Source organism: Apostichopus japonicus, chromosome 9 (genome assembly GCF_037975245.1).
Source record: "Apostichopus japonicus isolate 1M-3 chromosome 9, ASM3797524v1, whole genome shotgun sequence".
Classification (NCBI taxonomy): domain Eukaryota; kingdom Metazoa; phylum Echinodermata; class Holothuroidea; order Aspidochirotida; family Stichopodidae; genus Apostichopus; species Apostichopus japonicus.
Window position 1 is genome coordinate 28,804,657 of NC_092569.1, and position 25,551 is coordinate 28,830,207.

General features: G+C 39.7%; 1 protein-coding gene and 1 long non-coding RNA gene across 6 annotated transcripts in view; one reads left to right on the plus strand and one right to left on the minus strand.

Annotated features, from left to right (window-relative positions):
- The window catches only part of LOC139973550 (uncharacterized), a 287,989-nt gene extending 286,735 nt beyond the window's left edge, over positions 1 to 1,254 (minus strand). The window contains exons 1-3 of one of the 2 annotated variants that reach the window (XR_011795241.1): positions 1,127 to 1,254; positions 560 to 760; positions 63 to 118 (exon numbers count right to left, since the gene is read on the minus strand). This is a non-coding gene — a long non-coding RNA (uncharacterized lncRNA). Of the gene's footprint in view, positions 1 to 62; positions 119 to 559; positions 1,086 to 1,126 lie in introns of those variants that run through there. The other variant, XR_011795240.1, reaches the window with a different exon arrangement.
- Positions 1 to 25,551, plus strand: part of LOC139973544 (ficolin-1-like) — a 56,383-nt gene that overhangs the window by 1,077 nt on the left and 29,755 nt on the right. For 3 of the 4 annotated variants that reach the window (XM_071980302.1, XM_071980301.1, XM_071980300.1), the window contains exons 2-5: positions 4,046 to 4,121; positions 4,978 to 5,086; positions 6,787 to 6,840; positions 6,967 to 7,036. In XM_071980302.1, coding sequence (XP_071836403.1) covers positions 4,099 to 4,121; positions 4,978 to 5,086; positions 6,787 to 6,840; positions 6,967 to 7,036 — 256 coding nt within the window. In that variant the 5' untranslated portion in view covers positions 4,046 to 4,098. Of the gene's footprint in view, positions 1 to 4,045; positions 4,122 to 4,977; positions 5,087 to 6,786; positions 6,841 to 6,966; positions 7,037 to 25,551 lie in introns of those variants that run through there. The other variant, XM_071980304.1, reaches the window with a different exon arrangement.

The following is a 25,551-nucleotide window of genomic DNA, read 5'->3' on the forward strand; positions in this document are numbered from 1 at the left end:
ATGATTCTTGCAGGTATTATTGGTATCCCTGATCACAGTCCACTTAGTCTGGCTTGCCCTACCTGCAGAAACATCATCCATAGAAGGGTTAGCGGTGAGGGCTTTTTCGTCTCTGGCTCTGAAAAGTGATGAAAACTACTTTTGTTTAGCTCAGCAGATTCCTCACAAACTGACCCACAGGACATACCCCAATGTATTCCTGAACTGTTTGGAACATGTTAAACTGATATTGCATGTCACTCCAGTGCAACTGTTAAGTTACTAAGAATAAAAGAAGAGAATTGAAGGTGTTCTTTGCCAAAACTGGATCATCGGGATTTGTAAACAACAGCCTCGCTCACTGTAACAGTATTACAGTAGTCAAAAGGAAAGCTTACTGGAATGCTATCTAGATACACTGTTCACCTCAAGAGCATATCCAGTCCATTTAAAGGTTTGTACATTAGTTGTTACAATGTATTAAAGACAGTTATAAGAGAAGAGAGGTGGATAGGGGGGCATATTTCATGATAAAACATTCAAATTTGTTGCTCGGCAGAGAACAACAACGTCAAATTACCTTATTCTCCATTGGTGGCAAGCACTGGTTCCTATAGTTACTACAGTAGATCTCCCATGGAAGCGCATCAGGATATCTCTTTCTGCTGTCAGAGTTGTTTGGGATTTGTTGTTACCTCATCTAACCAGTTGAGTCCATTGATACCACACCCATTCAAAGTATATCGCTGTGCATGCTGAGGACTTAGCACATCAACTTTCTCTGAAATTGACAAAACAACAGAAAACTAATGAGGAGTGAGTAGGCTCAAAAACCCCTTGATGCACATTGGCAGAAGCAGAAAATGCATACCTTTGTGGATTATTTGCTAAATAAGACTCAAAACATTCTCTGTGCAAGGTATTAGCCCTCAGCAGCCACTCCACTTAGGATACAGACCTCATACAACATTGTGCTACAGCTGGTGTAGACTTGGTCTAGGATACTAACGTAGCGCCATTATGAACCTGAGGCCTAGGCCTAAGCTAACAACATTAGGGGTATTTCATGCATTGAAACTGAGTTTTTGTCCTTAGTTAAACACCAGGTACTTCCAACTTTAGCAAAAATAACCCAAAGTATAATTACTATGTACTTTAGGTGCCCACAGATGTCAAATTTCACTGAACTTAGTCGTTCACGTCAAACACACTGCAGGCATTTTGGTCTGATTCTGAAGGATTTTGAATTTCGTGCATTTGGCACCTACTTAGCAGATTCAAGGCAGGAATCATACTACGGAAGCTTTGGTAGGTCAAGGCTTATCGACCCAATATTTATTGGGGAGGAAAACTGGTTAGAAATGCTCAGAAGGCTATTCTAGCCTAATGTATATGAAACGCACATGCTCTTTGTGGTACTTTAAGGCTGTAATACTAATTTATGCGTAAAAATCTAAACGCTACCCATGGGCGTCAGCAGGTTTCAGAAAGTGAGGGGGAAACTATACTATCTAAGCGGAGCGCCAGCATTGGTTGGCGCGTAGCGTACCAGAAAGTTTTGGGTACATAAGACCCCCTAGATCGCAGGAGACGGCCTTCCTGAGTCGTTTTTAGTTACATCATAACCAGATCTGTGAGGAGAAATTTTGTCTCACAAAACTAAATTCTGACAGAAAGTACTGGTAGAAAGATGCCGTTCTGACACCAAGGGAGACGAATTACACAGCGTCCATCTCAAACGAAATATTGAAAAAATGGCGCCGTCACCTCCGGGATGAGTGGAGTGTTATATATAATACATGCATGTAGGTGCGAGACGTCAGTTGTTATGTGCCCAGGTATTTTAATAATAATAATCAGAAAAAGGCACCGTGCGCAGAGCGTGTGTAGCGCCTAGCCGGCACTCAACAATAAAGATCTACCATATCCGGCGAATACATGTAGCCTTAATTACTTAACCCCTACACCCATATTCGTCCGTCCAGTCCAAGGGACTGGAGGTAGTGATATGAACATAGTAACTCATCACCATCTACCTGTATGGCTTACCTAATCCCTTGGAACCCATACAAAGAACATGTGTGCAAGATTCAATACACTTTCGAATGGTCTCTCCCCCCCCCCCCCCGAACGAATTAAATGGGCAGATTTAGGATATTGGGAGAATGGGAGATAAATGACGGTGCAAGTGATAGATAGCAGGGGCCAAGGGAGTCCAGATTTCTTGACCTTAAATATTTGCAGAATATGTCACTGGGTCACTCGGTGCTTGTCCCAACACCCAACTTAGGAGGATTCACCGCAGTGTCAGAAGTTCCCAAAAATCGGTATACGACTGTCTGATGATCTGATGAACTCTTCTGCGATTCTCTGTGGACTCAACGCTGCCAGCCTATCGCAATGCACATGGCAGATCATGAGATGGTTAAGGCGCTGCTGTGTCATGGTGCAACGGAGCCCGGTCTTCATGCGTCGAAGAGCACTGAATGAACGTTCGGCTGTGCACGAGCCTGCTGGGGAGATGAGCAGGAGACGTAGCAACCGCGAAGGGGATAAAGAGCCAAGCACTGTTCTAATTTCCAGTGCAATTTATTGATAATGATTCTTAAGTTAGATTCTACTTGAATCAGCTCAGCAATTGTGATAGAAAATCGCGCATATGCATGTGATTTTTTTAATAACTGCTCTGAAAAGTAGGTGGGACAAATGATATGATATCCCCTCCACTTTTGAAAGTGGGGGGGGGGACATGTCCCCCCGTCCCCCACCTGATGACGCCCATGACGCTACCCATCACCAGATAGCTGACAAGTTGGCCATTCATGGCACCATCAAGTTTCCGTACCATGACCGTGAAGATTTTTTGCTATCTGAGCCGGAAGTTTTCGTCACTTGTAAACAAACCTCTTCACTCAGTGGTAAACAAATTTCCTACGCTGCTCCCGGGACGCCTAAAGGGGTCTAAAATTGCCTCAATTGACCCAATTTTTTTCACCACATGTACTTCCATTCATGCTCTTCAACATGCAAGCCACAAAAAACTAGATTATGATTGATAACAGGTCACAAAAGATGTTCTCCCGCTGCTTTTTGGCACTTTTCCTGAAGAAGAACAATCGAGCGGATTGATATAGACTCTAATAGGAGTATGCCACCTGCAGAACTCTAAGTTACTTTGGTGCACTAATGTAAGTTAGAGTTCTTAGACTGAACAAATAAATTATTAAAGTAGGCCTAGTACTGACACTGAAGATACTGATTTATTTGAATGTAATGATAAATTATTAAATAAATTCCACAAGTCACATTCTTCATGTTTCTTTCCTTTACTTTTTCCTTAATGGTCAGTTATAGTTTGCAAAAATTTGAAGAAAACAAGTTAAATGATTTTCTAGTGTCCTCCGATGCACATGCATGCCTATACCCTAATACAATAAACAAAATAAATGAAATGAAATGAGAATCTAACCAAATCCCTTACATTTTGAAAATCATAACATTAAAGGCATTGAAGACTCGCCCCAAACCGCGTGCGGCCATCTGAAAAAGTTAACTTCCTTTTGCTTGCAAGTGACGTTTTGTTTGTGTCGCTACAAAATGCAAACAGTATTGAAACGTGATACCTTGTTATCTTTAGCTGGACCTGAGATGTCCATCGCTGTATCGTTCATACACTGTGCTGTGGGTATTGACTGCAGCTGTATGTACTGACTGTACACTAGTGTCTAAATACCGACGTCCGGTAGCAAGCTGTGTGTGTATTTTCTGGGATCGATGGTGGTGATTAACACTTGTGTTACACCTCATTCAAAACAAGGTCAGATTACCGGCATTAGACAATTCTTTTTGCGCAAGTCTTCACACCCTTTAACCTACAAAGAAATCTAACAATGGTTACACACGTGACTAGTCATATTGTACTGTACCAATATGCCTAGTCTAAAGTCAATTAAGGATAATTTTAAATACAGTAGTCCATAGCCTACAATATTTTTAACTCAGGTATGATTCATGCCAAATGAAATTCTTGTGCTCATTCTCATGTCTAACTGGTTACTGTTCACAGTGTTGCCACAGAGTCTGACTGTCAGCTTACCAGTACTGTATTCCTGATTTAACATGGCAGCTCCAATACCCATCAGGTGAGAACCATGAATGCTTTTCATCAATCTGTATTTATTTGTTTTTCATTAGAGAACAGAAATATTGTTTCTATTGCTCACTTTCTGTTTATATTTTAAAGCATAAGAATTTTAACTTGGAAACATGGACTAGAAACTGAGCTGCTTATGGGACTACTTCATTATTAATGAAAATGTAATACTTGTGCTATTCAGTGAAATTGTATGCATAATTCCTTATGCCTACACTTAAGCAAATATTTGAATATGGTATTAGACGGTAAGATTACCTGATGTTAGTAATCTTATCTCTATAACGAGAGCAGTATATATATTTTGGAAGACAGTGTACTTTTGTTTGCTGCAACTACGTTATTACTAAAAAGTTTGTAGTAAATGCATTTAAACTACATGAGTACTTATTACTGTTCATTGACTGAAAGATTGTAAGAAGAACCTAGATGGTGATATTAAATATGTGTGAATTTGGATAAATTCTAGCGTGTTTTTCATCTACAGTTGCATACATTATTTCAGCTGGGATAAACTGCTAACCATTAAATACTGTATTCTCCTGTGATCAATTTCTTTGGTTCAGAACATAATGTTTGCGCATCAATTCACTCTTTTGCATTTTGCATTCAACTCTTTTGCATTTGTACTTAGTAAACACTTTTTGCATATCAGTTGGAGTAGCAGCCTACTGTAGCAGCCTTGCTGTACTAGTGGTACAGTACATTTCATACTCATTAATGCAAACTTTAGAAAATACTACAGTGATAATGTCTCTAATTTCCTTTTCTCTTTTAATGGAGACAAATGCCCTTTAAGTTTGAAGCATAAAACATGTTTTTTTTCTATTTGAATAAAAATGTAGCCCAGTCGTGATTGATGGAAAGACGGCATATCTTTCTGGACAGTCGGGATTGGATCCTGACAATAACTTCAAGTTAGTACCAGGAGGCATCGAAGCTGAGACTCGGCAAGTAAGTGCACAGTACACGCTCACTGCATGACTCTCTGTATTAAATTAATGCTATTAATTTGTTCTACACAATAAACTTTCATACATTTGAGAAGCCTGTTTGACTAAAGAAGAATTTGTAAGATTCCTGCAATGTAGGCCAGTGCCTAATATTTAAACTTTCGAAACAATTTTCTTTGCACAAAATTAGGAACCAAGATTTACGATAATTTAATTGCTGAGAGAGTTTATTGTTGTTGTTGTGCATGTACAACTGGTAGATTAGAATTCTGCTCTATCAACAACGGCGGCAGAAGTTAAGTCATTACTGTGAAAGTTGATAGGAAGGAAACCGGTTCACAAATTTATGTGTACGGAGCAAATTGTCATTTGGGTACTAACTTTAAAGTTAAGTTGTCTAAGAATGAAAGTGTTTTAATTTGTGACCTGAATAACTAATAAGTATACAGTAACAACTTGTGCAGTTACACCCGGGACTGGAGAGGAGAAAAGAACTGGTTGAAAAATGTAAATGTTTCCACTTTCCAGAATCACATTGTCATATTATTGATTGATTGATTTATTTGTTTATCACGTGAATATATACAATGTGATAGGAAGTCCTCTAAAAAACCTTCAGATGGTTAACAAAGTAGAGGACTCCCTGTAAAGAAAGGAAAAAGTAAACTAAATATATAAGAAAAAATGAACATGTTCAATTAATAAGATGCAATAATTTTTTGAATAAAGTTTCTTCTGAATGATTTTGCAGAAGGTTTATTTGTAATATTGTCTGATAGAGAATTCCATGTTTTGATTGTACGTGCCCTTAGTGATAACATCCCCATTGTAGAATTATACCTGTTATAATGTGCTTTGCCTGAAAATCTGGTATTGTAATGATGAATATCACTGTTACATATTAAGTAGTCATTAAAAGCATTTGGTAACAGTCCATTCCATGCCTTATAAGCAAATATAGCAAGGTTAACCTTAATAATGTCATCAGTTTTTAACAAATTAGAACGCTTAAAAAGAGGATTTGTGTGGTCCCGTGGTTTGGCATGTGTTATATGGCGGACAGCTGTCTTCTGTGTAATACAAATGGGATTCAGATTGGTATATCTAGTACCAGACCATATGTTACAATAATATGTAATATGTGGCTGGACTAATGTCTCATAGAGAATCTTTAAAATGTGTTGTGGCAGATAATGCTTAAGCTTAGCTAAAACACCGGTGTTTTTGCAACTTTTTTACAGACAGTTGTAGTGTGGTCACACCATTTAAGTTCATGATCTATATATACGCCAAAAAATCTAGTAATATTGACTTGTTGTAGTCGTTTACCACCCATAGTAATATCAGCATATTATTGCTTGCTGTAGGCTTAGACAAGTGTGAAAGCTGAGAGTAATGCTGCATTTCTGGTATTGTAGCAATTGTAAGTTTTACAGCCGACATCCTAAAGAATAATTGCGATGACATTTCACATCTATGTTATTTAATCCAAATCTGACAAAATTTGCTCAGTTGCTTTGTTCTGGTTACTCAAGGAGTAGTTAGATACTTATTGAGATTCTGCAGCATTACTGAGCCAATGTTCCCAAATTTTGAGAAACCGTTGGATTATGAAGAGCTCTTTAAGGCTTGAAAGAAATTATTGTCACAAGCAGACAATATCCTACATTCTGTACGATTTATTTTTAACAATATTTAACGACGTTTAACAACATTGGCAGAGTTCTTCGAAGCCAAGGGCTGTCCTATGAAGATGTTGAGTGGAGCTTCTAAAGAAGCATTAAATTTGTTACACAGAATAGACCAACTTCACTTTGTGAATAAGCTCTGATTTGCAATCAAAATGAAAAAAAAAATCATTCCTTTTCCCTTTTTCTCCTAGTGGTGAAAGTGACAGTGTTTCTCACAGATCTCAATGACTTTTCCAAAATGAATGAAGTCTACAGACAGTGTAAGTTTGTCTAATCTTACTTAGTCATTTCTTAGTAATCTTAACATCTTTATCACCTGCATCATACTGACAACTCACTATCAGAGTTGTCTGGTTTGAATTGAACTTCTGCGAAGGTCACCTGCTCCGATACTGTAAGTTTGTAGACCTACGGTAGGTTGAATGTTGAGCTTTGAGTTGTGTCTACTATGTACTCGATTCAATTGAATTCAAGTCAATTTATTTCTTTTATGTACATAACTTACTGACAAAAGGAGTTCGAACAAAGAATTACATAATATTACATACGATGGACACGGGGGCGTCAATCCGATTTGAAATGTGGGGGGACGTAATCGATTCGAGTATTCCGGCCGTAAGTTCTTTCTAAGCAGAGCGCCACCTTCAGTTGGTGGCAGCGTACCAAGAAAAATTCAGATTTTAATACCTGCCAGATCGCTGGAGATGGCACTTGCCAGGCTGGATATCAGCCATCTAGTTGCATGATTTCGGGAGAAAATTACAAATTTATCACTCAGGAAATCTGCAATAAAGTTCATGCGGCCTTCATTTTTGGTGGATTTTTTATTTTATTAGTGATTCCAATTGACATGAACATTAGAACCCAGTGCAAGTTTACAAATGATGCGGCAAACTGGAACCCCAGCCCCATTTTGCCCTATGTTTCAGGAGAATACCCCTCATTTGTTCGAACCCAAGACAACTAACAATCTGTGAATAAATTTACTTTGAAATGGACACATTATATTGCACCAAGTCGGTCAAGGAATAACCCCAGGGCCTCAGATATAGGCCTATAGCAGGGGTGGGCAACCTTTTTGAATGAATGGGCCAGATTTTAGGAGTGAAAGATTGACAGGGCCGCACCTAACCAACGACTTGCTGTTGATTTCAAACCTTTGATTCCAAGGACGTTCAAGCAATAGGTGTGTGTACTAATCTGTATTCACAAAAACATAATGTCAATACAGTCCAGTTGACAATTAACGGTGATAATAGACCTACCTGACAGTATCATTAGTGCAGATAAATTCTAAGCAGCTAGTTCGTGTTTTGTGATGATGTAAAATAGATTGATTTTTTTTCTTTTTCTTGAGACATCTCATGGGCCGCAAACAAATTGGACATATAGGCGAAGGAAGCTATCCGCCGAGACTGCATGTGAGTTTCTCGCCTTGCCGTCCTGGGAGTCATACCACAAAATGGTGCATTTCCTCATACGCCATTATTAGTAATTTAAATAAGTAACTAATTCAGCACAGCCCAGATCCGAGTTCATATAGTGAGCTTAGCGCAAATTTGGCCAAAAGTTGTTATACCCCAGCATGTTAAACCACCAATGACTTTTAACAGGGGCGTATCCAGGATTTTCTAACCCGGGGGGCGCGAATTACTATCTAAGCGGAGCGCCACCATCGGTTGGCGCGGAGCGTACTAGAAAATTTCTGGTTTTTATAAGCCCCAGATCACGGGAAATGGCACTTCTTGGGCATGAACATGACCAACCAGATGTACACTTTTGCCTGAGAACCAAGTATTTCCCAATAGTTTTTTTTCCATCCAGAACCTTTTTGAAGATTGTCACCAGTCACACATCATGTTCGACCTCATTTCACTGTGGATCATTCATTGCTTTTGTAGGTGATTCTACGTCACGGCCCACAGTATCCGAAAGCCCCACTTTTCAAGGTTTTAAGCCCATTATTTGTTCAGAATTTGAAAATTCACATTTCTCGTGAATAAAATCACTTCAAAACATACCCATAATGTTGCACAAAATTCAATCTATGGACAACCAATATAGAAAAACCTCCTTGAACCCCTAACAGACAGGTCAAAATTGCACTAGTAGAGGGAAGTATGATGAAAAATGTTGGTCAGGAAATTTTCGAAAATTCAGACACAGTTAATTTATTGGTGTACAAATATTAAAACCTCTTATAACGGCTATTATAAAACTTGGTTGAAGGAAATGAAAAATAGCATATATTTCCGATATCAGATATTTCGAAACCAATTACTACACACATAGGCGTAGGAGGCGGGGGCTGCAGCCCCCCCCCCCAAACAATTTTTCCCCCTGAAAATTTGTGCAATATGCTGAGAATTTTTCGGGCACCTACTGAAAGAAAAATAAATAGCAATGATGTAGCTTAATGAAATGAATAGTTTAAAAATTATCTCCTTGGTAATTAAAATAAAGTTCTAAGCTTGGCCGACTAATTCGCCATTACTACTGTAAAAAAGAGTTTTGACGTAAATGGATCTGTATGATTTTTCTCCATCTACATATTACATTTCGTTGTTTTACATTAGCATCCGGCGGTATACTGCGCATCTTTCACGGACCATATGGCACACGATGCCATGCGATGTAATGACCGATGCTTGCTTATATGATGTTGACATTAACATGTTAAACGCGCGCGAAGGGCGCGAAAAATTTTGGTTATATTTTTCGGGCAAGTCGTTACAGCCCCCAAATCCAATTGGGCTCTTACGCCTTTGACTACACATATAGACAGTTTTGAGGCTGTTCATCCTGGAACATGCATTTTCTTGCTCACTGATATAATGTGATATCTGCTCTTTGCTTTACAAATTCCGAAAAGGTGTGTAGCGAGTAATTTGCCAAGGGAGGAGCGAAGCCTGTGGGCAAACTATGTAAGTGTAGCGCCACCATGAGTTGGCGTGAAGCGTACAAGAAAATTTTGGCCGAAAATGCCTCCCAGATCGCTGAAAATGACACTTCCCATGCCTTGTAAGTTGCATCTAATCATTGTCTATTTTGAAATTACTAGCGATATCATAAAGAAAATTTGCTTGGGGGGGGGCGGTCGCCCCCTTCCCGAAATGCGTCATGTTCCCCGACGACTCGGTCGAGTTCAAGACCAGCCACAGTTGGTTCCATAGCACAATTGTGCAATTGTTTAAGGCGTCCATACACACACACGCGTTATGATAGACCATATATAGTATATATATATATATAGATACATTAGTGAGAGAGGAAAAATGGAACGTCAAAAATGAGTTGTCGGTGTAAGGGGTAGGGTGAGGCGCACGTCTCCTCCGTAATCCTCGATCTGTCACTGGCTACCCTGTGTATATAACAGGGATCAGCGCTGTAATTATGACTGTTCCTCTTTCTCTTCCCGAGGTCTTGGATTTTATCTTCTACTCCCTCTTTTTCTCTTTTTTCTCGCTTTCTTCTTTTTCTTTTCCCTTCCTTCCTCTCCTCCTTTCCCCCCCCCCCTCTTTTTCCCTTTTTTATCTCAATACATTACATGTATAGAGATATTGTAACAGTAAGTGGGACTTTCTCTTCTCTTAAAAATTTTTCAGCGTCTTCAAACAAAGTTCTTTTTCTCTGGAATTTCCAGAGCAAGAATATATCATATAGACCAACAAAAGTTACTATTTTTTATTCCAGAATTGTATCTCATTCTGTGACTTTTTCACCGATTTATGTCCAAATCGGGCCAATTTGGACTGAAAACACACTTTGGCAGACCTGTTTTGCACACGCTCCAAAACTTATGTTTTATGAAAGAGAATGGAATAGAACTGTCTTTCAACAGTGGTATCGTCTAAGATAGGGTCCTATGTATTATATATTTTATTAAAATTTTAAACTTTCATTTGTTGTTTACAGGTAGGTATTAATAAGAATTTTACTACCTGAATATGACATTTAATGGCTTTTATTTGCTTTATTTGATGTTTAAATGATTTTTCTTTCTTAAAGCAACACTGAGCTGCCGCCCCTACTTTTAGTAAAAAGGTCCATTTTTGATGATTAAGCCCCGCCCCCAAGTCTGTTTTGTAGCAGATTGGCTATGACTCATAGCAGCTACATGTTAGATATACGAAAATGGCTACCCTCGCGAACAATTTTCTGTTCTGTAGTTAGGTACGCGAGGAGTTAGTGTATTGCATGCTAATTACATTCTGTACTGCTGAATTCTACGTAGTGCATTTAATTTATATTAGGCCTTCGTTTTTGTAACATCCATTTAAGGATAGTACTGGTGTTCAGGTAGCTTTTCAGAGCAAGGGCCATGATAAGTTTGTTTGATTGCCCTTCATGTATTTTGTATAATTACGTATACACATTCTTGTATTTCTGAAAGCTACTTACTGTAGGCCTAGTGCATTTAAATATATATATATATATATATATATATATATATATATATATATATATATATATATATATATATATAGGCCTAGGCCCCTAGGCCTATTAGGCTTTCAGTGATAGCCACATTAGCATTGTACTGGTGTTCAGACAGCTTTTCCTAGGAAGGACCAGGGTAAGTTTGTTTGATGGGTACGTATAAAAGAGGAGCCGGCCATGGCATCACAACTTTGATAAGACTATAAAAATTGTATAAGGTTATGTTTTATTTATAAGGATATAAGATGTATAAGGTTATAAGAAGTATGTTTAACTTTCTTTTGAACCTGTAATGTTTGACATCAAATGTACAAAGAATTAAAATAAAATAACAACATGGAGAGGAACTGAGGTGGCTATTAGGGGAAGAGGAGGCAACCCATCACTTGGATATAAAAACTTGTAATCTTCTTTTACATTATTTTTTCCAAGTCATAAATCCATGAAATCTTCATGTCCGAAAAATTGAGATGGAAAAACGTGGGTTGTTTTGATATCTAGAAGTGGACACAGTTTTGATGGTAGTCACCACTACAGTCTACAGTAACATACAGTAGGTCAATAGGCCTAGCTCTCAAGGCAGGCATCAAGAATATGGTCGAGTTGTTCGCCTCTTCTAATTTGGCTGTTGTCATTGACGTCAAACTATATGACCAAAAAGTCCAACAGAGACTGACCTAAGATGAAGGATACCACATAAAAACAAGTTCTTAAATATTCTATGACATTACTAAACCTCTTGCAACGTCGTTCTTTCGACTAACAGGCAATGAGTGCTAAAGGCAAGACTAGCAGGATAAAGTGTAACCTGCAGAGACTATTCGTGGCAAAGTAGAAAAATGCAAGTTATATATTTGTTGTACCATGATTGATATTGATAATTGTAGAGACAGAGCAAAGATTTGAAATTAGGAATCAAAATTAAAACTTCCAGTATTGAGATACTGCATCATTGATGCTCTTGTTTCTTTTTTTTTTTCTCTCATCTTTTCCTTACCCGGGGGGTAAGGGAAAAAATGTTTTGCTAGGTCTACGAGTATACATTTCTATGAAATTTGAAACAAGGATGGCAAGACAAACCACAAACAAATCACACATGCGCATGTATCGTCAGACTTAGAATAGGTCCCATGTAAGTGGTGGCTAAAGTGATGAAGGCATCAAAATAAATCAGTGGTTGTTAGTTGGAGTCCTCACGCAAGTTACGTTGGTTGCTAGGTGGATCTGCAGATCTGGTAAACAGGTGAATTCTGGTTGAAGCGTACTTTGTAACCACCGTGTACCCAGGGACGTAGCTAGGGCCTGATGATTGAGGGTGGGGGGTGTAGTGGCGGAAACTCCAACTGGATGGGTTTTGAAGCCAGGAAATTCCGACTGCTGCTTTGTACCCCCCCACCACCCTCGCGCTACTCGTCAACGATACGGTCAGTGTCAGTCAGACACCAAATCTTTCGCGACTGCACTTTTGTTCTGAACTTTTTTCGATACATTTGTACCCACTGGCACTCATTTCACAAACTTATTAGCCCCCCCCCCATCCCAACCAAATATTTTTGTATAAATTCGGGCAAAAATGTTGGTTATATTTTTCGGGCAAGTTGTTACAACCCCCCCTCCCCCCTCCTCCAAATCAAATTGGGCTCCTATGTTTATGACGGTAGTTCTATTAGGCATTTTTTTGGAGTATTCAATATCATACGAAGTTTTGTATGGTGGTACAATTTCTCAAAGCAGCAAGGAAAACGTGGTAAATATGACAGATTAAAGGTCAATTTTGACCGAAATTTTTCAATTTTTAGGTCATGCACAATCACAGTATTAATGAAGAGGCCTAGATAAACTAGAGTGCGACAGTCGGAAATTCCGACTGTCGCACTCCAATTTTCCAACTATCGTCAGTTTTACCAAGTTTGGGGTGAGACACCCCCACCCCCCCCCCCCTCCAGAGACGTCCCTGCATGTACCCAGTGTTCTCACTGTGGAGTAAACTCCGGTATCACCCAACAACAAGGTAACATGGGATGCGCTGCCACGGAATATGCTCCCGATTTCATTTCCCCAATATTAGGGAACGGGCACCGTCTTTGAAACACCATCTACAACTAAACAACAAATATGTACAGGCTTGGGCTCTAGCTATGAAGTGCTGTCTCTTATGATAATGACGGAGCGCATTAGTTTTCTACTGGAATCGCCCGAAGATGCGACGTCTGTGATCCAAGAAACCAACGAACTTGTCTGCTAGCTTCTCAGGCTTCAACTGGGCTAGACTTTCGCGGTGAATATGGCACACCATCACATGGTTCAGCCTCTGTTGAGTCATGGTGCTCCGTAGCCATGTCTTCAAACGCCTCAAAGCACTAAAAGATCTCTCGGCTTCCGTCGAACTGGTGGGGGAGACGAGGAGTAACCGCAAGAGAGCTTCGACTTCACCAAACATAGCCCGTACCGCTGAATTCAACGACTTGAATATTTGTCTATACCCTTCAACCGACGACGACTGGAACTGGCCTCGAAAGAAAGGCAGACTAAGCTTAAGATTGTCGGGGAGCTCAGGGTACCAACTCACAAGATCTGGGTGGAATTCTCCATTCAGCAACATTGAGTGATATTCGATGATATGAATCCTGAGATGTGTAAGCCCTAACCAAATAGAGCCACGACACTACTCTTTTTATAAATGTGTGTGTGTGTGGGGGGGGGGACATTTGATAGTGTGTCCCCCATCCATCGAAATGTGGGGGGACGTGTCCCTCCGTCCCCCCCCCCTGGGTTGACGCCCATGGATGGACACTAGAAAAAAGAACACTGTTCATCAAAGCTAGTGACCGTAAAACAAACAAAACAAACAAAAACGCTGCAGATTGATAGTATGTATCGTATGTTGTTGTGTGGTGCTGTGTAGTTCTCTTATAGCTTTCGTATAGTATACAGTAGATTGGTGACGTAATGACAGACTGTTGGTGTTCGTTGTGTAATATCTGTGACATTATATCTATGCAAGGCAGTGGTTGGCTTGTTGCAGATCACTGTACATCAGGATGTATTAATATACATATCAAGAATTCTTCAAATATCTCTTAGAATTGGTACCAAGTGACTATAACACTTGTAGACATATTGATTGCCTTATAAGCCAATTATTACGACAATTGTTATGTTTGCAAACACAACCAGCTTGTACTAAATTTGAATTGAAATATTAAGATTGTCATATTTTTTTTCTAAATTTACAGATTTTCCCAAAATCTTCCCTGCCCGAATGAGTTTTTTAATGGTTGAAACTTCTCAAGGCACCTTTAGCAGCTTCTCATTGAAAATACTGTTGAGCTTTAAATTATTGCAAGGTTTCTTCTTTTTTTAGTAGCATGAAAGCTTTGAACAAAGATGTACAGTATGAGTAGGGACATAAAATTTGCTAAGAAAAGATTACAGGAATTATGAAGTTGAAGGTTTACAGTTTTGTTTGAGACCAAAGGCCTCCTCACACAACTCATTGGTTACTTGTCTCACCCACACACCAAAGTGTGCACAATTCAAGCAATCCTTCCTGGGGCACTACAGTGCACCACATCTACGTGTCCCCTAAGGGAGTTCCCATAGGGTGCAGCCACAAACAGGTGCACGCAACTATATTTACAAATGTCCTCACAAGTCCCCATTTATACACTTGGGTGAAGAGAGGCGATGGAGATAAATTCCCTGCCCAAGCACACAATGTATTAATGATTACGTGTCATATTGAGCACATTTGATAGATATGCTAATATTTTACTTTTAAATATTCATCAAGTTTGATATTCTACCAGCCATATTCCTATTCCATTTTCTCTAATATCAACCACCTTAATCATCCTCCCATGGGTTTCATGCTGAGATGTTTGTAAAGAACATTAAAGCTTGAAATGCTTTGGTGTTGAACTGGCCATTTGTGTTAAATCGCTCGGTTCCATTTCAAACAGTCTACAATCCTCGACAAAAATGATGGGACAGTATGAGCAACAACGAGCGATATTGGCTTAAGCGCACCCCCTTCCCCCCGTTCAATGTTGTAGCCAAAAGCGCTCAGAAACTGCAACATTGATACGGGGAGTGGGGTGTCCCATCTATTTTTGTCGATTATTGTCTGAAAGCCTGTGTATAAGTATAGGACCATAAGGATTTACTACTGGGCATTAGACATTGTAGGAATAGTACATTGTTATATAGTATATATAGTATATATAGTATATATAGTATATATATATATATATATATATATATATATATAAGAGTGTAAGACTAATGCACATGGTTCTCAATATAGCATATAAATGAAATATGATTCCTTCATGGTTACTTGGTAATTTCGATCAGTATTAGTTAACAGCCCAGATGATTGTAGGCGCATGTGCATATGCGCATGTGCATAGCATACGTTGGAGGGCGCACTCGACTCGATAAACTCGGATTGTACATATATAGAGAAACAGTACGGTACGTATATCTACGTAGATCAACACCACGTGACTGCGTGAGAGAACATCTGACAGTCGCAATACCCAGCCAGGGAAAGGGTTCATAGAATGATTTTATAAGCTTGCATCATCAGCCGTTTCATCACAACAGGAAGATCTTACACCTTCAAACCTATAATCCAGCCACTGACAGTATAACACGTCAGTAAATACCCAAATTTGGTAAATGAGATTCAGGGCCAATTGTTAGCTATTAGACAGATGAACACGTCATGTGTAAATGCAACCAGACATATAAAGATCACCACATGATATCAGCAAGTCTTATATACACACATATATATGTATAGATATAGGCTAATATAGAATTCATAACATAGGACCGGGAGATTTCAGTATTGCAGGTATTATCCAACATCATGGCTGATACATTAGGAGTACGTCAAGTTCGGATGGTATATTTGATAACATATAGCCAAGCCGATGAAACTCTATGCGCTTCGCGTGAAAATTTCGCAGAACAGGTACGAAGTTCGTTCGAGTCGGTAGGGGCACATATCATCCAATGGGTATGTTGTCAAGAAACCCATCAAGATGGCGGCAAACACTATCACATAGCGGTAAAGCTTGATCGGCCACGTCGATGGTTAAGAGTAAAGAGTCTGTTAGAAAACCAGCATGGAATTGTGGTGCATTTCTCCTCAACCCATGCTAATTACTACACGGCATGGCAGTATGTTGTTAAAGAGGACGCTGGCGTCCTGCAAAGCCCAGGTCACCCGGACCTGGGGGCCAGCCCACCAGCTACAACATCGGCCAGTACCTCTAGGGTCCTCCATGCATCGGGGGAACAATCAGCACGTGCGCCACTAAAAAAGCGCAAACGGCTTAGCGCGTTCGATGTGTCCCAGATGGTGGTCAAGCGGAACATAAAGACCCGGACAGAACTGCTGGCTTTGGCCGAAATGCAGAAACGAGAGGGGAAAACCGACTTGGCTGAATTTGTGGTGAATCGGGGACAAAAGTGTGTCGCGGAAGCGATCGAGGTACGCAAATCCATTTTCCAATAATTCATAAATACATTGTCCCAACATTTTGAATATACGGTATAAATCATTCACCATGCCATGGTCTGGTGGTGGGGGGTCGTGCGTGATGAAGTTGTGGGTTAGGATCGTGGTAGAGTAGCGTTGGGAGGGGTGTGGTAGTGACAGGGAGTGGGAGGTGTGGGAGGGGAATGAGTTGAGGGAGGGGTGGGAGAGGGAAACGGGTGGGTATAGGGAGGGGAGGGGGAGGGGAACGGGGAGGGGGAGGGCACGCAACTATTGCGTGCCTATTGAATATTAGGTTCGACCTAATTCCTCGAATTCACTATATTTGTCACTATATAAAGGTCTTTTTTCGATAGGTCGCGTGGGAACTACACGACGCCGAGAGTAAGCTGGAGCGAGGAAAGAAATCTCGTCCCGAAATCTTGGACTCCTTTAAAGGTGAACCCTGTGTACCTGGCTGCAACGGGCTATGGTCCACAATCGCGGAAGACATTCTGCGCCGGAATGATATTCCCGCCGGTACATTTAAACGAGCTGTTGTCGACGTCCTCGAGAAGGGCCGGGGTAAATACCGGAACATTTTTATAACTGGTCCCGCGAATTGCGGCAAAACGTTTATTCTGGCGCCTCTGACCCAAATCTTCAAAGTCTTTTCCAATCCCGCTTCAACGAGCTTCGCATGGGTTGGTGCTGAGATAGCTGAAGTCATTTTCCTAAATGACTTCAGATGGAGTCCGCAGATCATGCCGTGGCATGATCTCCTGCTTCTATTAGAAGGTCAAATGGTACATCTACCCGCTCCAAAAACACACTTCTCGCAAGATTTTGTCCTTAGTGGTTCAACACCAGTGTTCGCAACTGGCAAGAATCCACTGATATACATAAAGGGGGGCCAAATTGAAGAAAGAGAAACGGAGATGATGACGGTTCGATGGCGATATTTTACCTTCCGCTCGCAAATCCAAGCCAACGAACAGGTTGATGTCCCCCCATGTGGACCATGTTTTGCCAAGTTTATTCTAACTTAATCCAACCTTCCATATTTGGTTACACTATTATTCAAACTACGTCGTCGAGTAGCGTTGGGAGGGGTGTGGTAGTGACAGGGAGTGGGAGGTGTGGGAGGGGAATGAGTTGAGGGAGGGGTGGGAGAGGGAAAGGGGTGGGGATAGGAAGGGGAGAGGGTGAGGGAGAGGGGAGGGGCGGGGAGGGGAGGGGAACGGAGGGGGAACGGAGGGGAGGGGAGGGGGAGGGGAGGGGGAACGGAGGGGAGGGGAGGGGGAACGGAGGGGAGGGGAATGGAGGGGGGACGGAGGGGAGGGGAGGGGAGGGGATCGGAGGGGGAACGGAGGGAAACGGAGGGGAGGGGAGGGGAGGGGTTCCACCGTCACTAAACTGAGAGTTTATAAAGAAAAACTCGAGAATTTCTGTTAAAATCATGCTATCATTTATTACTAATTTCCTCTCACACTGAATTAAGGGTAATATGTATATATATTAGGACATATAATGTGATACATCAGTAAGAAACCAGTATAAGATACATACGAAATAAAGGAAAGAAACGGATCGAAAATATTATGTTTTTTCTGGTGAAATTATTCGCTTTATTCGCTGAAAGATGCGTGCCTATTGAATATGAGGTTCGACCTAATTCCTCGAATTAATCAGCAATTGCGACTTATAATAATTGTACGCGGAAATATTAACAACTATTGCGTGCCTATTATATATTAGGTTCGACTGACATCGACTGACATCCTAGTGAAAGACCGCCACGATACACACTTGACCCGAGCACGGTATACCATTGACCTACACAGTATTTCAATGTGGATGGATGGTCAACCGTTGAAATAGTCTAAAAGCATCAAGTTAACCAAAGCCTTTTATCGTCAATAAATGGTTAACCGTTCGTATATCGGCGATTATGTATATGTTTGTCCAATTTTCACGAAGGTGATGATTTAAAGAAACTTGAACTGTAACTGAGTGTGCTCCAAACTCGGAATATTGGTATTCTGGAGCTGAAATTTGGGAAAAACATGGGGTCCATCGTTGGTAAATCGTACAATGTTCACCATCAGTTCGGGAGATTACCGCCCTCATGTTGCAGATCATAATATAAAAGCATAGCATGGATAGCGCATTACAGCCAAAATACTAATATTTCAGTCTCTCTCCTTTTCTTCGAATAATTTCATCAGTTCGTTTACCCATTGAAGCGATTGTTTTGTCAATGATAGCACGCGGCATCTGGAGGAGAGTTGTAACAACTCGACTTCTGAAAGCTCGAAATGTCTCAAATTCAATATTGTTCTCGATGGCATCGTACTTCAGTTTATCCCCCAAAAGTTTGAAGATATTTTCTATTGGATTTAAGTCGGGGCTCCTAGGAGGGATCTTAAAAATGGTTGCATTCATGCGACTTAGTGTTTTGATAGCTTTCTTTGAGTTCTGAGAAGGGTCGCCATCTTGAAGAAAAATCCGTGGAGTGTTATGGGTTGCTTCACATTTTTGGAAGACTGCCGGGAATTCCTTTTTCATAAATTTCGAAAAACGCTTCCCAGTTAACTTGCGGTATGGTTTAGCCAACACCACGCCGTTTCCATATGAGATGGCGGCATCCACCCTTACAACTTTTCCGCCACTCCCGACCTTACTCCCTTTGGCCGTGCAAACGAATGATAATCCCTCACTTTTCTTACGCCAAACACGCCCACTTAAAGTGTTTGCGTGCTGTCGTGGGTGGCTCTTATAATTAAATGTGGTGGCATCAAAATAAAAAGATATATCTTTAGTCCAGAATGCCTCACCTAGAGACCGTTTAATTCCTCTGGCGAATTTCCAGCGTTGATGCAGGTCCTTGGGAAATAGGAGACCCTTCTTTCTGGCTTGATAGTACTTATAACCACTCTTGTTGAGAAATCGAGATATTGTTCTCTCCGACACTGTATGTAACTCACACTTTGTCCTGAGAGTTCTCACAGAAAACTGTCCCTCACTTCTTGTTTTTCTAAGTTCCTTCAAAATAGCACGCTTTTGACGAACGCTCAACTTGGGTGGCCGCCCCCTCTTTCGAACCGGTCCCTCTCCATGAGTACTTGGTAGAGCCTCGCCCCACAATAAACGTTTACTGCAAATCCTTGATACCGAACTCTTCGAAATTCCTGTTAACTTGGCAACTTGACGAACTGAAAGGTTTTCTCTTTCGCGCAATAGGCGCGCATATGCCTTACTCTCTGGTGAAATGAGAGAATAAGAAGCCATTTGTGAAATGGTGTCATTGTTGTAGATGTTTCGTGTGTAGCAATGAGGCTATATGTCTATAAACTAACACTTTGGAGAATTCTTACACCACTAACCGATGTATTAAAGGCTTACATGCATCATACAATGGGCGGCTTTCCATTGTTTAGAAGCTAAACAATAGTATTGACACCTCAATTTAGAAATCCATCATTGTACATCCACAAGTTGCTTCCTGCCCAGGGTTGCCCTGGCAACCTATATATACAACTAAACTTTCTGACATAATTTTCTGGGGCTATTGTATTGCAGCACATTGAAATTGTGAAACCCTTCTTGCCTAAAGCGCCCCCCCCCCCAACCCACCCAGCCCACACCCAACAATAACATTTACACCGGACACTAATTAACATTTTTCTTCTTTCTTATCCTGAGAGTTTATAAAGAAAAACTCAAGAATTTATGTTAAAATCATGCTATCATTTATTTACTATTTCCTCTCACACGGAATTAAGTGTAATATGTATATATATTAGGACATATAATGTGATACATCAGTAAGAAACCAGTATAAGATACATACGAAATAAATGAAAGAAACGGATCGAAAATATTATGTTTTTCTTGTGAAATTATTCGCTTTATTCGCTGAAAGATGCGTGCCTATTGAATATGAGGTTCGACCTAATTCCTCAAATTAATCAGCAATTGCGACTTATAATAATTTTGCGAGGAAATATTAACAACTATTGCTATCGCGCAATGCTTGGGGCAGCTTAGACCTCGATATATACCCCAATGAACCGTTGTACAGCCATTCAGACAATCCTCGACAAAAATGATGGGACAGTATGAGCAACAACGAGCGATATTGGCTTAAGCGCACCCCCTTCCCCCCCCCCCCCCCCCCCGTTCAATGTTGTAGCCAAAAGCGCTCAGAAACTGCAACATTGATACGGGGAGTGGGGTGTCCCATCTATTTTTGTCGAAGATTCAATCCTCGACAAAAATGATGGGACAGTATGAGCAACAACGAGCGATATTGGCTTAAGTGCACCCCCTTCCCCCCCCCCCGTTCAATGTTGTAGCCAAAAGCGCTCAGAAACTGCAACATTGATACGGGGAGTGGGGTGTCCCATCTATTTTTGTCGAAGATTGTAGCTGAAGGTGTGTCTGGATGTGATGCAGTCTGTGGTTAATCTAAGAAGGGACAGTGCCTCTGTAAACACATGCCAGCCTTTTGCCAGAAGAATTTGAATTGATTAAATGGATGCTTACTTTGTGAAATGTTAAACAATTGAACCTTTTTTGCTTCAAAATTGTGTTTTTGGGACTAAATGATGACAGAGACAAAAAAAAAGTGTGCAAAGTACTTTGAACTTTAAAACTTTGAACCGTTTTACAGAGTTGATAAAAGTGTCTCCCACCATTGACGTACTAAGCATAATCATGCAGTTTTGTCAAGAGAGTAATTGGTGGGGGGGGGGGGGGCAAGAGTGTTACTGTGTTTTTTTTTTCATAGGTTCGAACATTCTAATGATGATAGTGAGGAGGAAGATATAACACATGATTTGACAATTGATTTTGATATAGATTAGTTGTACAGATATAGAGACTACAGCACTGTGGGCTCATGGATCTAACTTTGAAGGCAGAAGAAAATGGTACTTTGTATTCTTAAAGAAAGGGACAAGATGAGACCATCTGGATATCTTCTTTGAAAGCTTTAAGTACCAATGTCAAATACTGTATGAAAGTTAGCATCCCTTCAATGAATTAAAACAATGTATATTTCTCAATCTTTTTGATATCCAGAATAAATCTGAAATTTAATTTTGATCTTGTTTTGAATGATCATTTCAGAATGCAAGAATGGAGATAGAATGCATAGCGTCATTTGGCCATGCTGTTCGACCGATGAGCAAGCTGTGATTGGACGGTTGTCTATCTTGAAACTGATGACAACTGCCATGACAACTTCATCACCTCATTATAATAGTAGAATTGCGAAATTTGCTGCTGTAATAATGAAGAAAATCATACAGATTCAATATATGTAAACATGAAATGGATTTTTGACTTTATAGGCAACAGTTTATAATGAAAGAGAAAAGTGGATTCCATTCTATTTTAATTTGATGCTTGGAAAGAAGATGGCGCATCCAGCCGAGATGCAGCGATCGATATGAAAATGAAATAATGATACGTTGCTTCATGATGTTTGATTACAATGCAGACAAAATAGCATAAAGTACTTAGTGAGGTCAATTGCTTGGGATTTTTGAGAAGTGGTTTATTCAAATGAAGATCACAAGTTACGCTGCTATAGGGCATGCTGTATGAATAAAAAACAATGATGTGGAAAGTTCAGATTTTGAAATGACCACTTTGCTATTTACATGTTGACTATATCGAAGTGGATGATATAGTAGAGAAAATCAAGGGATACTCGTCAGTTCCATATACAGTAATAAGTTTGATAATCAAACATCATTGACCCGTTTGTGACGCCCAGCTTGATATCCCAAGAAGATAAGCATGGGTAAACCTCATATTTGGTGTGTAGAAGTATTACATTGAGGGAAAGAAGCCTATTGTTTTTGGTTGAGGTCAAAGTTCATTTTGGGTCACCAGTGGTCAAATTTTGAAAACCTTGCTAACTCGATATTGCAAGAAGAGAAGAGTGGGGAAAACCTCATTTTGGTGTGTAGAAGTAACACATTGATTACAAGAAGCGTATTGTTTTTGGTGGAGGTCAAATGTTATTTTGGGGTCATTGTGAAATTGTGAAAACCTTGTAAACATGATATTGCAAGAAGAGAACCTTGGACAGATCTAATATTTGGCTTGAAGATGTACCATACCAAATTTATGGAGCCTATTATTGCTTTTGGTGGAGGTCATAGGTCATTTGAAGTCAACAAACGCCAACCATTTACTTCATTCCCCTCTTACCTATCTCTCTACACTAACACACTTTCCTAAACATAATATCGCAAGGGTAGCTTGGACAGATCGCATATTTGGTATGTAATTGTACCACATTGAGTACAAGAAGCCTTATGTTGTGGGCGGAGGTCAATGGTCGTTTGAGTTCACCGTGGGTCAAATTGTGAAACCATGATTTACACAATTTTTCAACAAGGACAAATGTCATATTTAGTATGTTGATGTATCTATCACATTAAGCACAAGAAGCCCAGGGGCGTAGCGAGCGGGGGGGGGTGTGGGGGGGTGTCACACCCCCCCCAATAATTTGGTCGCTGTCGGCAAATTTTGGGTCTGTCGGCAAAAGGAGAAAAGGTGAAGAGAGCGGAAGGGGAAGAAAGAAGGAAAGCTGAATAAAGAAAAGGAGAACGGGAGCTTCTTCCGTGCCAAATTTGACTTAAAATATGCACCAGATTGCATCTAAGGACGTTTCAAAACTAAAAATTTTCCAAAGGGGAGGGGTATTCCCCCTCCGCTTAGACCCCTCCCCCATTTCAGTCACCACTTCCAGATCCGTCGGCAAATCAAATTTGACTTAAAATATGCACCAGATTGCATCTAAGGACGTTTCAAAACTAAAAAATTTCCAAAGGGGAGGGGGACACCCCCTCCCCTTAGACCCCTCCCCCATTTCAGTCACCACTTCCAGATCCGTCGGCAAATCAAATTTGACTTAAAATATGCACCAGATTGCATCTAAGGTCGTTTCAAAACTAAAAAATTGCCAAAGGGGAGGGGGACACCTCTCCCCTTAGACCCCTCCCCCATTTCAGTCACCACTTCCAGATCCGTCGGCAAATCAAATTCTCCACACCCCCCCAACAAAAAAACTTCGCTACGCCCCTGAAGAAGCCTGTTGTTGAGGTCAATGGTCATTTCAGGACAGCCTGTGTCATTGTAAATGTATTGTTTGTCACATCACACTGCACTGATTTTCACTGTATTACTAAGATCAAGTATGTTGTACACCCTTGCTATACATTATTACATTGTTTCAATTCAATATTTTTTCTTAAGTTCTTTATTCCAGTATAAATTATATAAAATGTATACCTAGGACCAAATTATATATATGAAAACCAATAATTAATTAATTAAAATGATTAGAACAGAGACAGATTAAAATAAAAGATATTGTGTGAACAGTCCAATTTTCCTCAATGAAACAACATTAGTAACTGATATAAGCGGTTCGGTGAACTGTGTTGAAAGCACTTTTATTTATATGAAGTTATAAATGAATATAAATAAATTACCTTAAGGGATGTGAAGTTCACAATATGCCAATGACTGTAATGTATTCGATTTCAAATGCAACACAATTTTGAAGTTTTTTTTTTTTTCAATGGTTTTTTTAAGCACACGAGGGTTATAATAAAAGATTTTCTAGTGCGCAGAAAAAAAAAAAAAAACGTTCATCATAATATTTTCCACCGCCACTCATAAAACAGTACTGTTCTTCTTAAACATTTCAACCAAATTCACAGCAATTAAATGAGAAGCCTCCTCTCGTAGAGTCAAAGTATAGGCCAACTTGGATATACGAGGAAGATTATTAACTGTGATTTCAACTGTTAATTAGGCCTAAATATGAACCGAAGTTGTTGGGAATATTTGCGGCACACAACGTTCATTCTTAATTTGATTCTATACATACTGGCAAGAAACCTTCACCCAGGACTAACATGTAATTTGTAAACATCAACATGTTTGTTTTCCTATGGTTAATAACACTATGTTGTTTTGAATTTAGATTAGCTGTTTCATTTCAATATTTTTTTTCTTAAGATCTTTATTCCAGTATAAATTATATAAAATGTATACCTTGGACCAATTATACATAGCCTATGAAAACCAAATAATTCATTAATTAAAATGATTAGAACAAAGTCAGATTAAAATAAAAGATATTGTGTGAACAGTCCAATTTCCTCAATGAAACAACATTAGTTAACTGATATAAGCGGTTCGGTGAACTGTATTGAAAGCACTTTTATTTATATTAAGTTATAAATGAATTAAAATAAATTACCTTAAAGGATGTGAAGTTCACAATATGCCAATGGCTGTGATGTATTTGATTTCAAATGCAACACAATTTTGAAGTATTTATTATGTATCTTACAACAACAACAAGTACCATGAAACAAATTTATCATTGTACGTCTGACAACACATCTGCTTGCTTCAAGTTCACTTTTGGTCTCCAGTATCAATCTGATGTTAACTGATAACGTTGCATAGGAAATGAATTCAAACTTCAACTGGAAGCTTACATTGTATACCTCTTTTATCAGTTCAAAAATGTACTTTCTCCATGAGTTAGCCTTTTTATAATTTCGGTTATCTATTGCCGACTGGTATCAGGGAAAATAAAATCCGTTGCCATAACAACCTCAAAAAAGTCAATAAACAAACTCTGATTATGGTCTTTTTGTTTTTGTTTTTTTCATTAATATGGAATATTTTATGAAAGATCGTGACGATCATTAAACGCCCCATTTCCACGAAATTAATTAAGAACTTCCATTTTATATTACAGTTATGAGTTTTCTATAGAAGACTTGCGACTTTTTACACAACACTCAA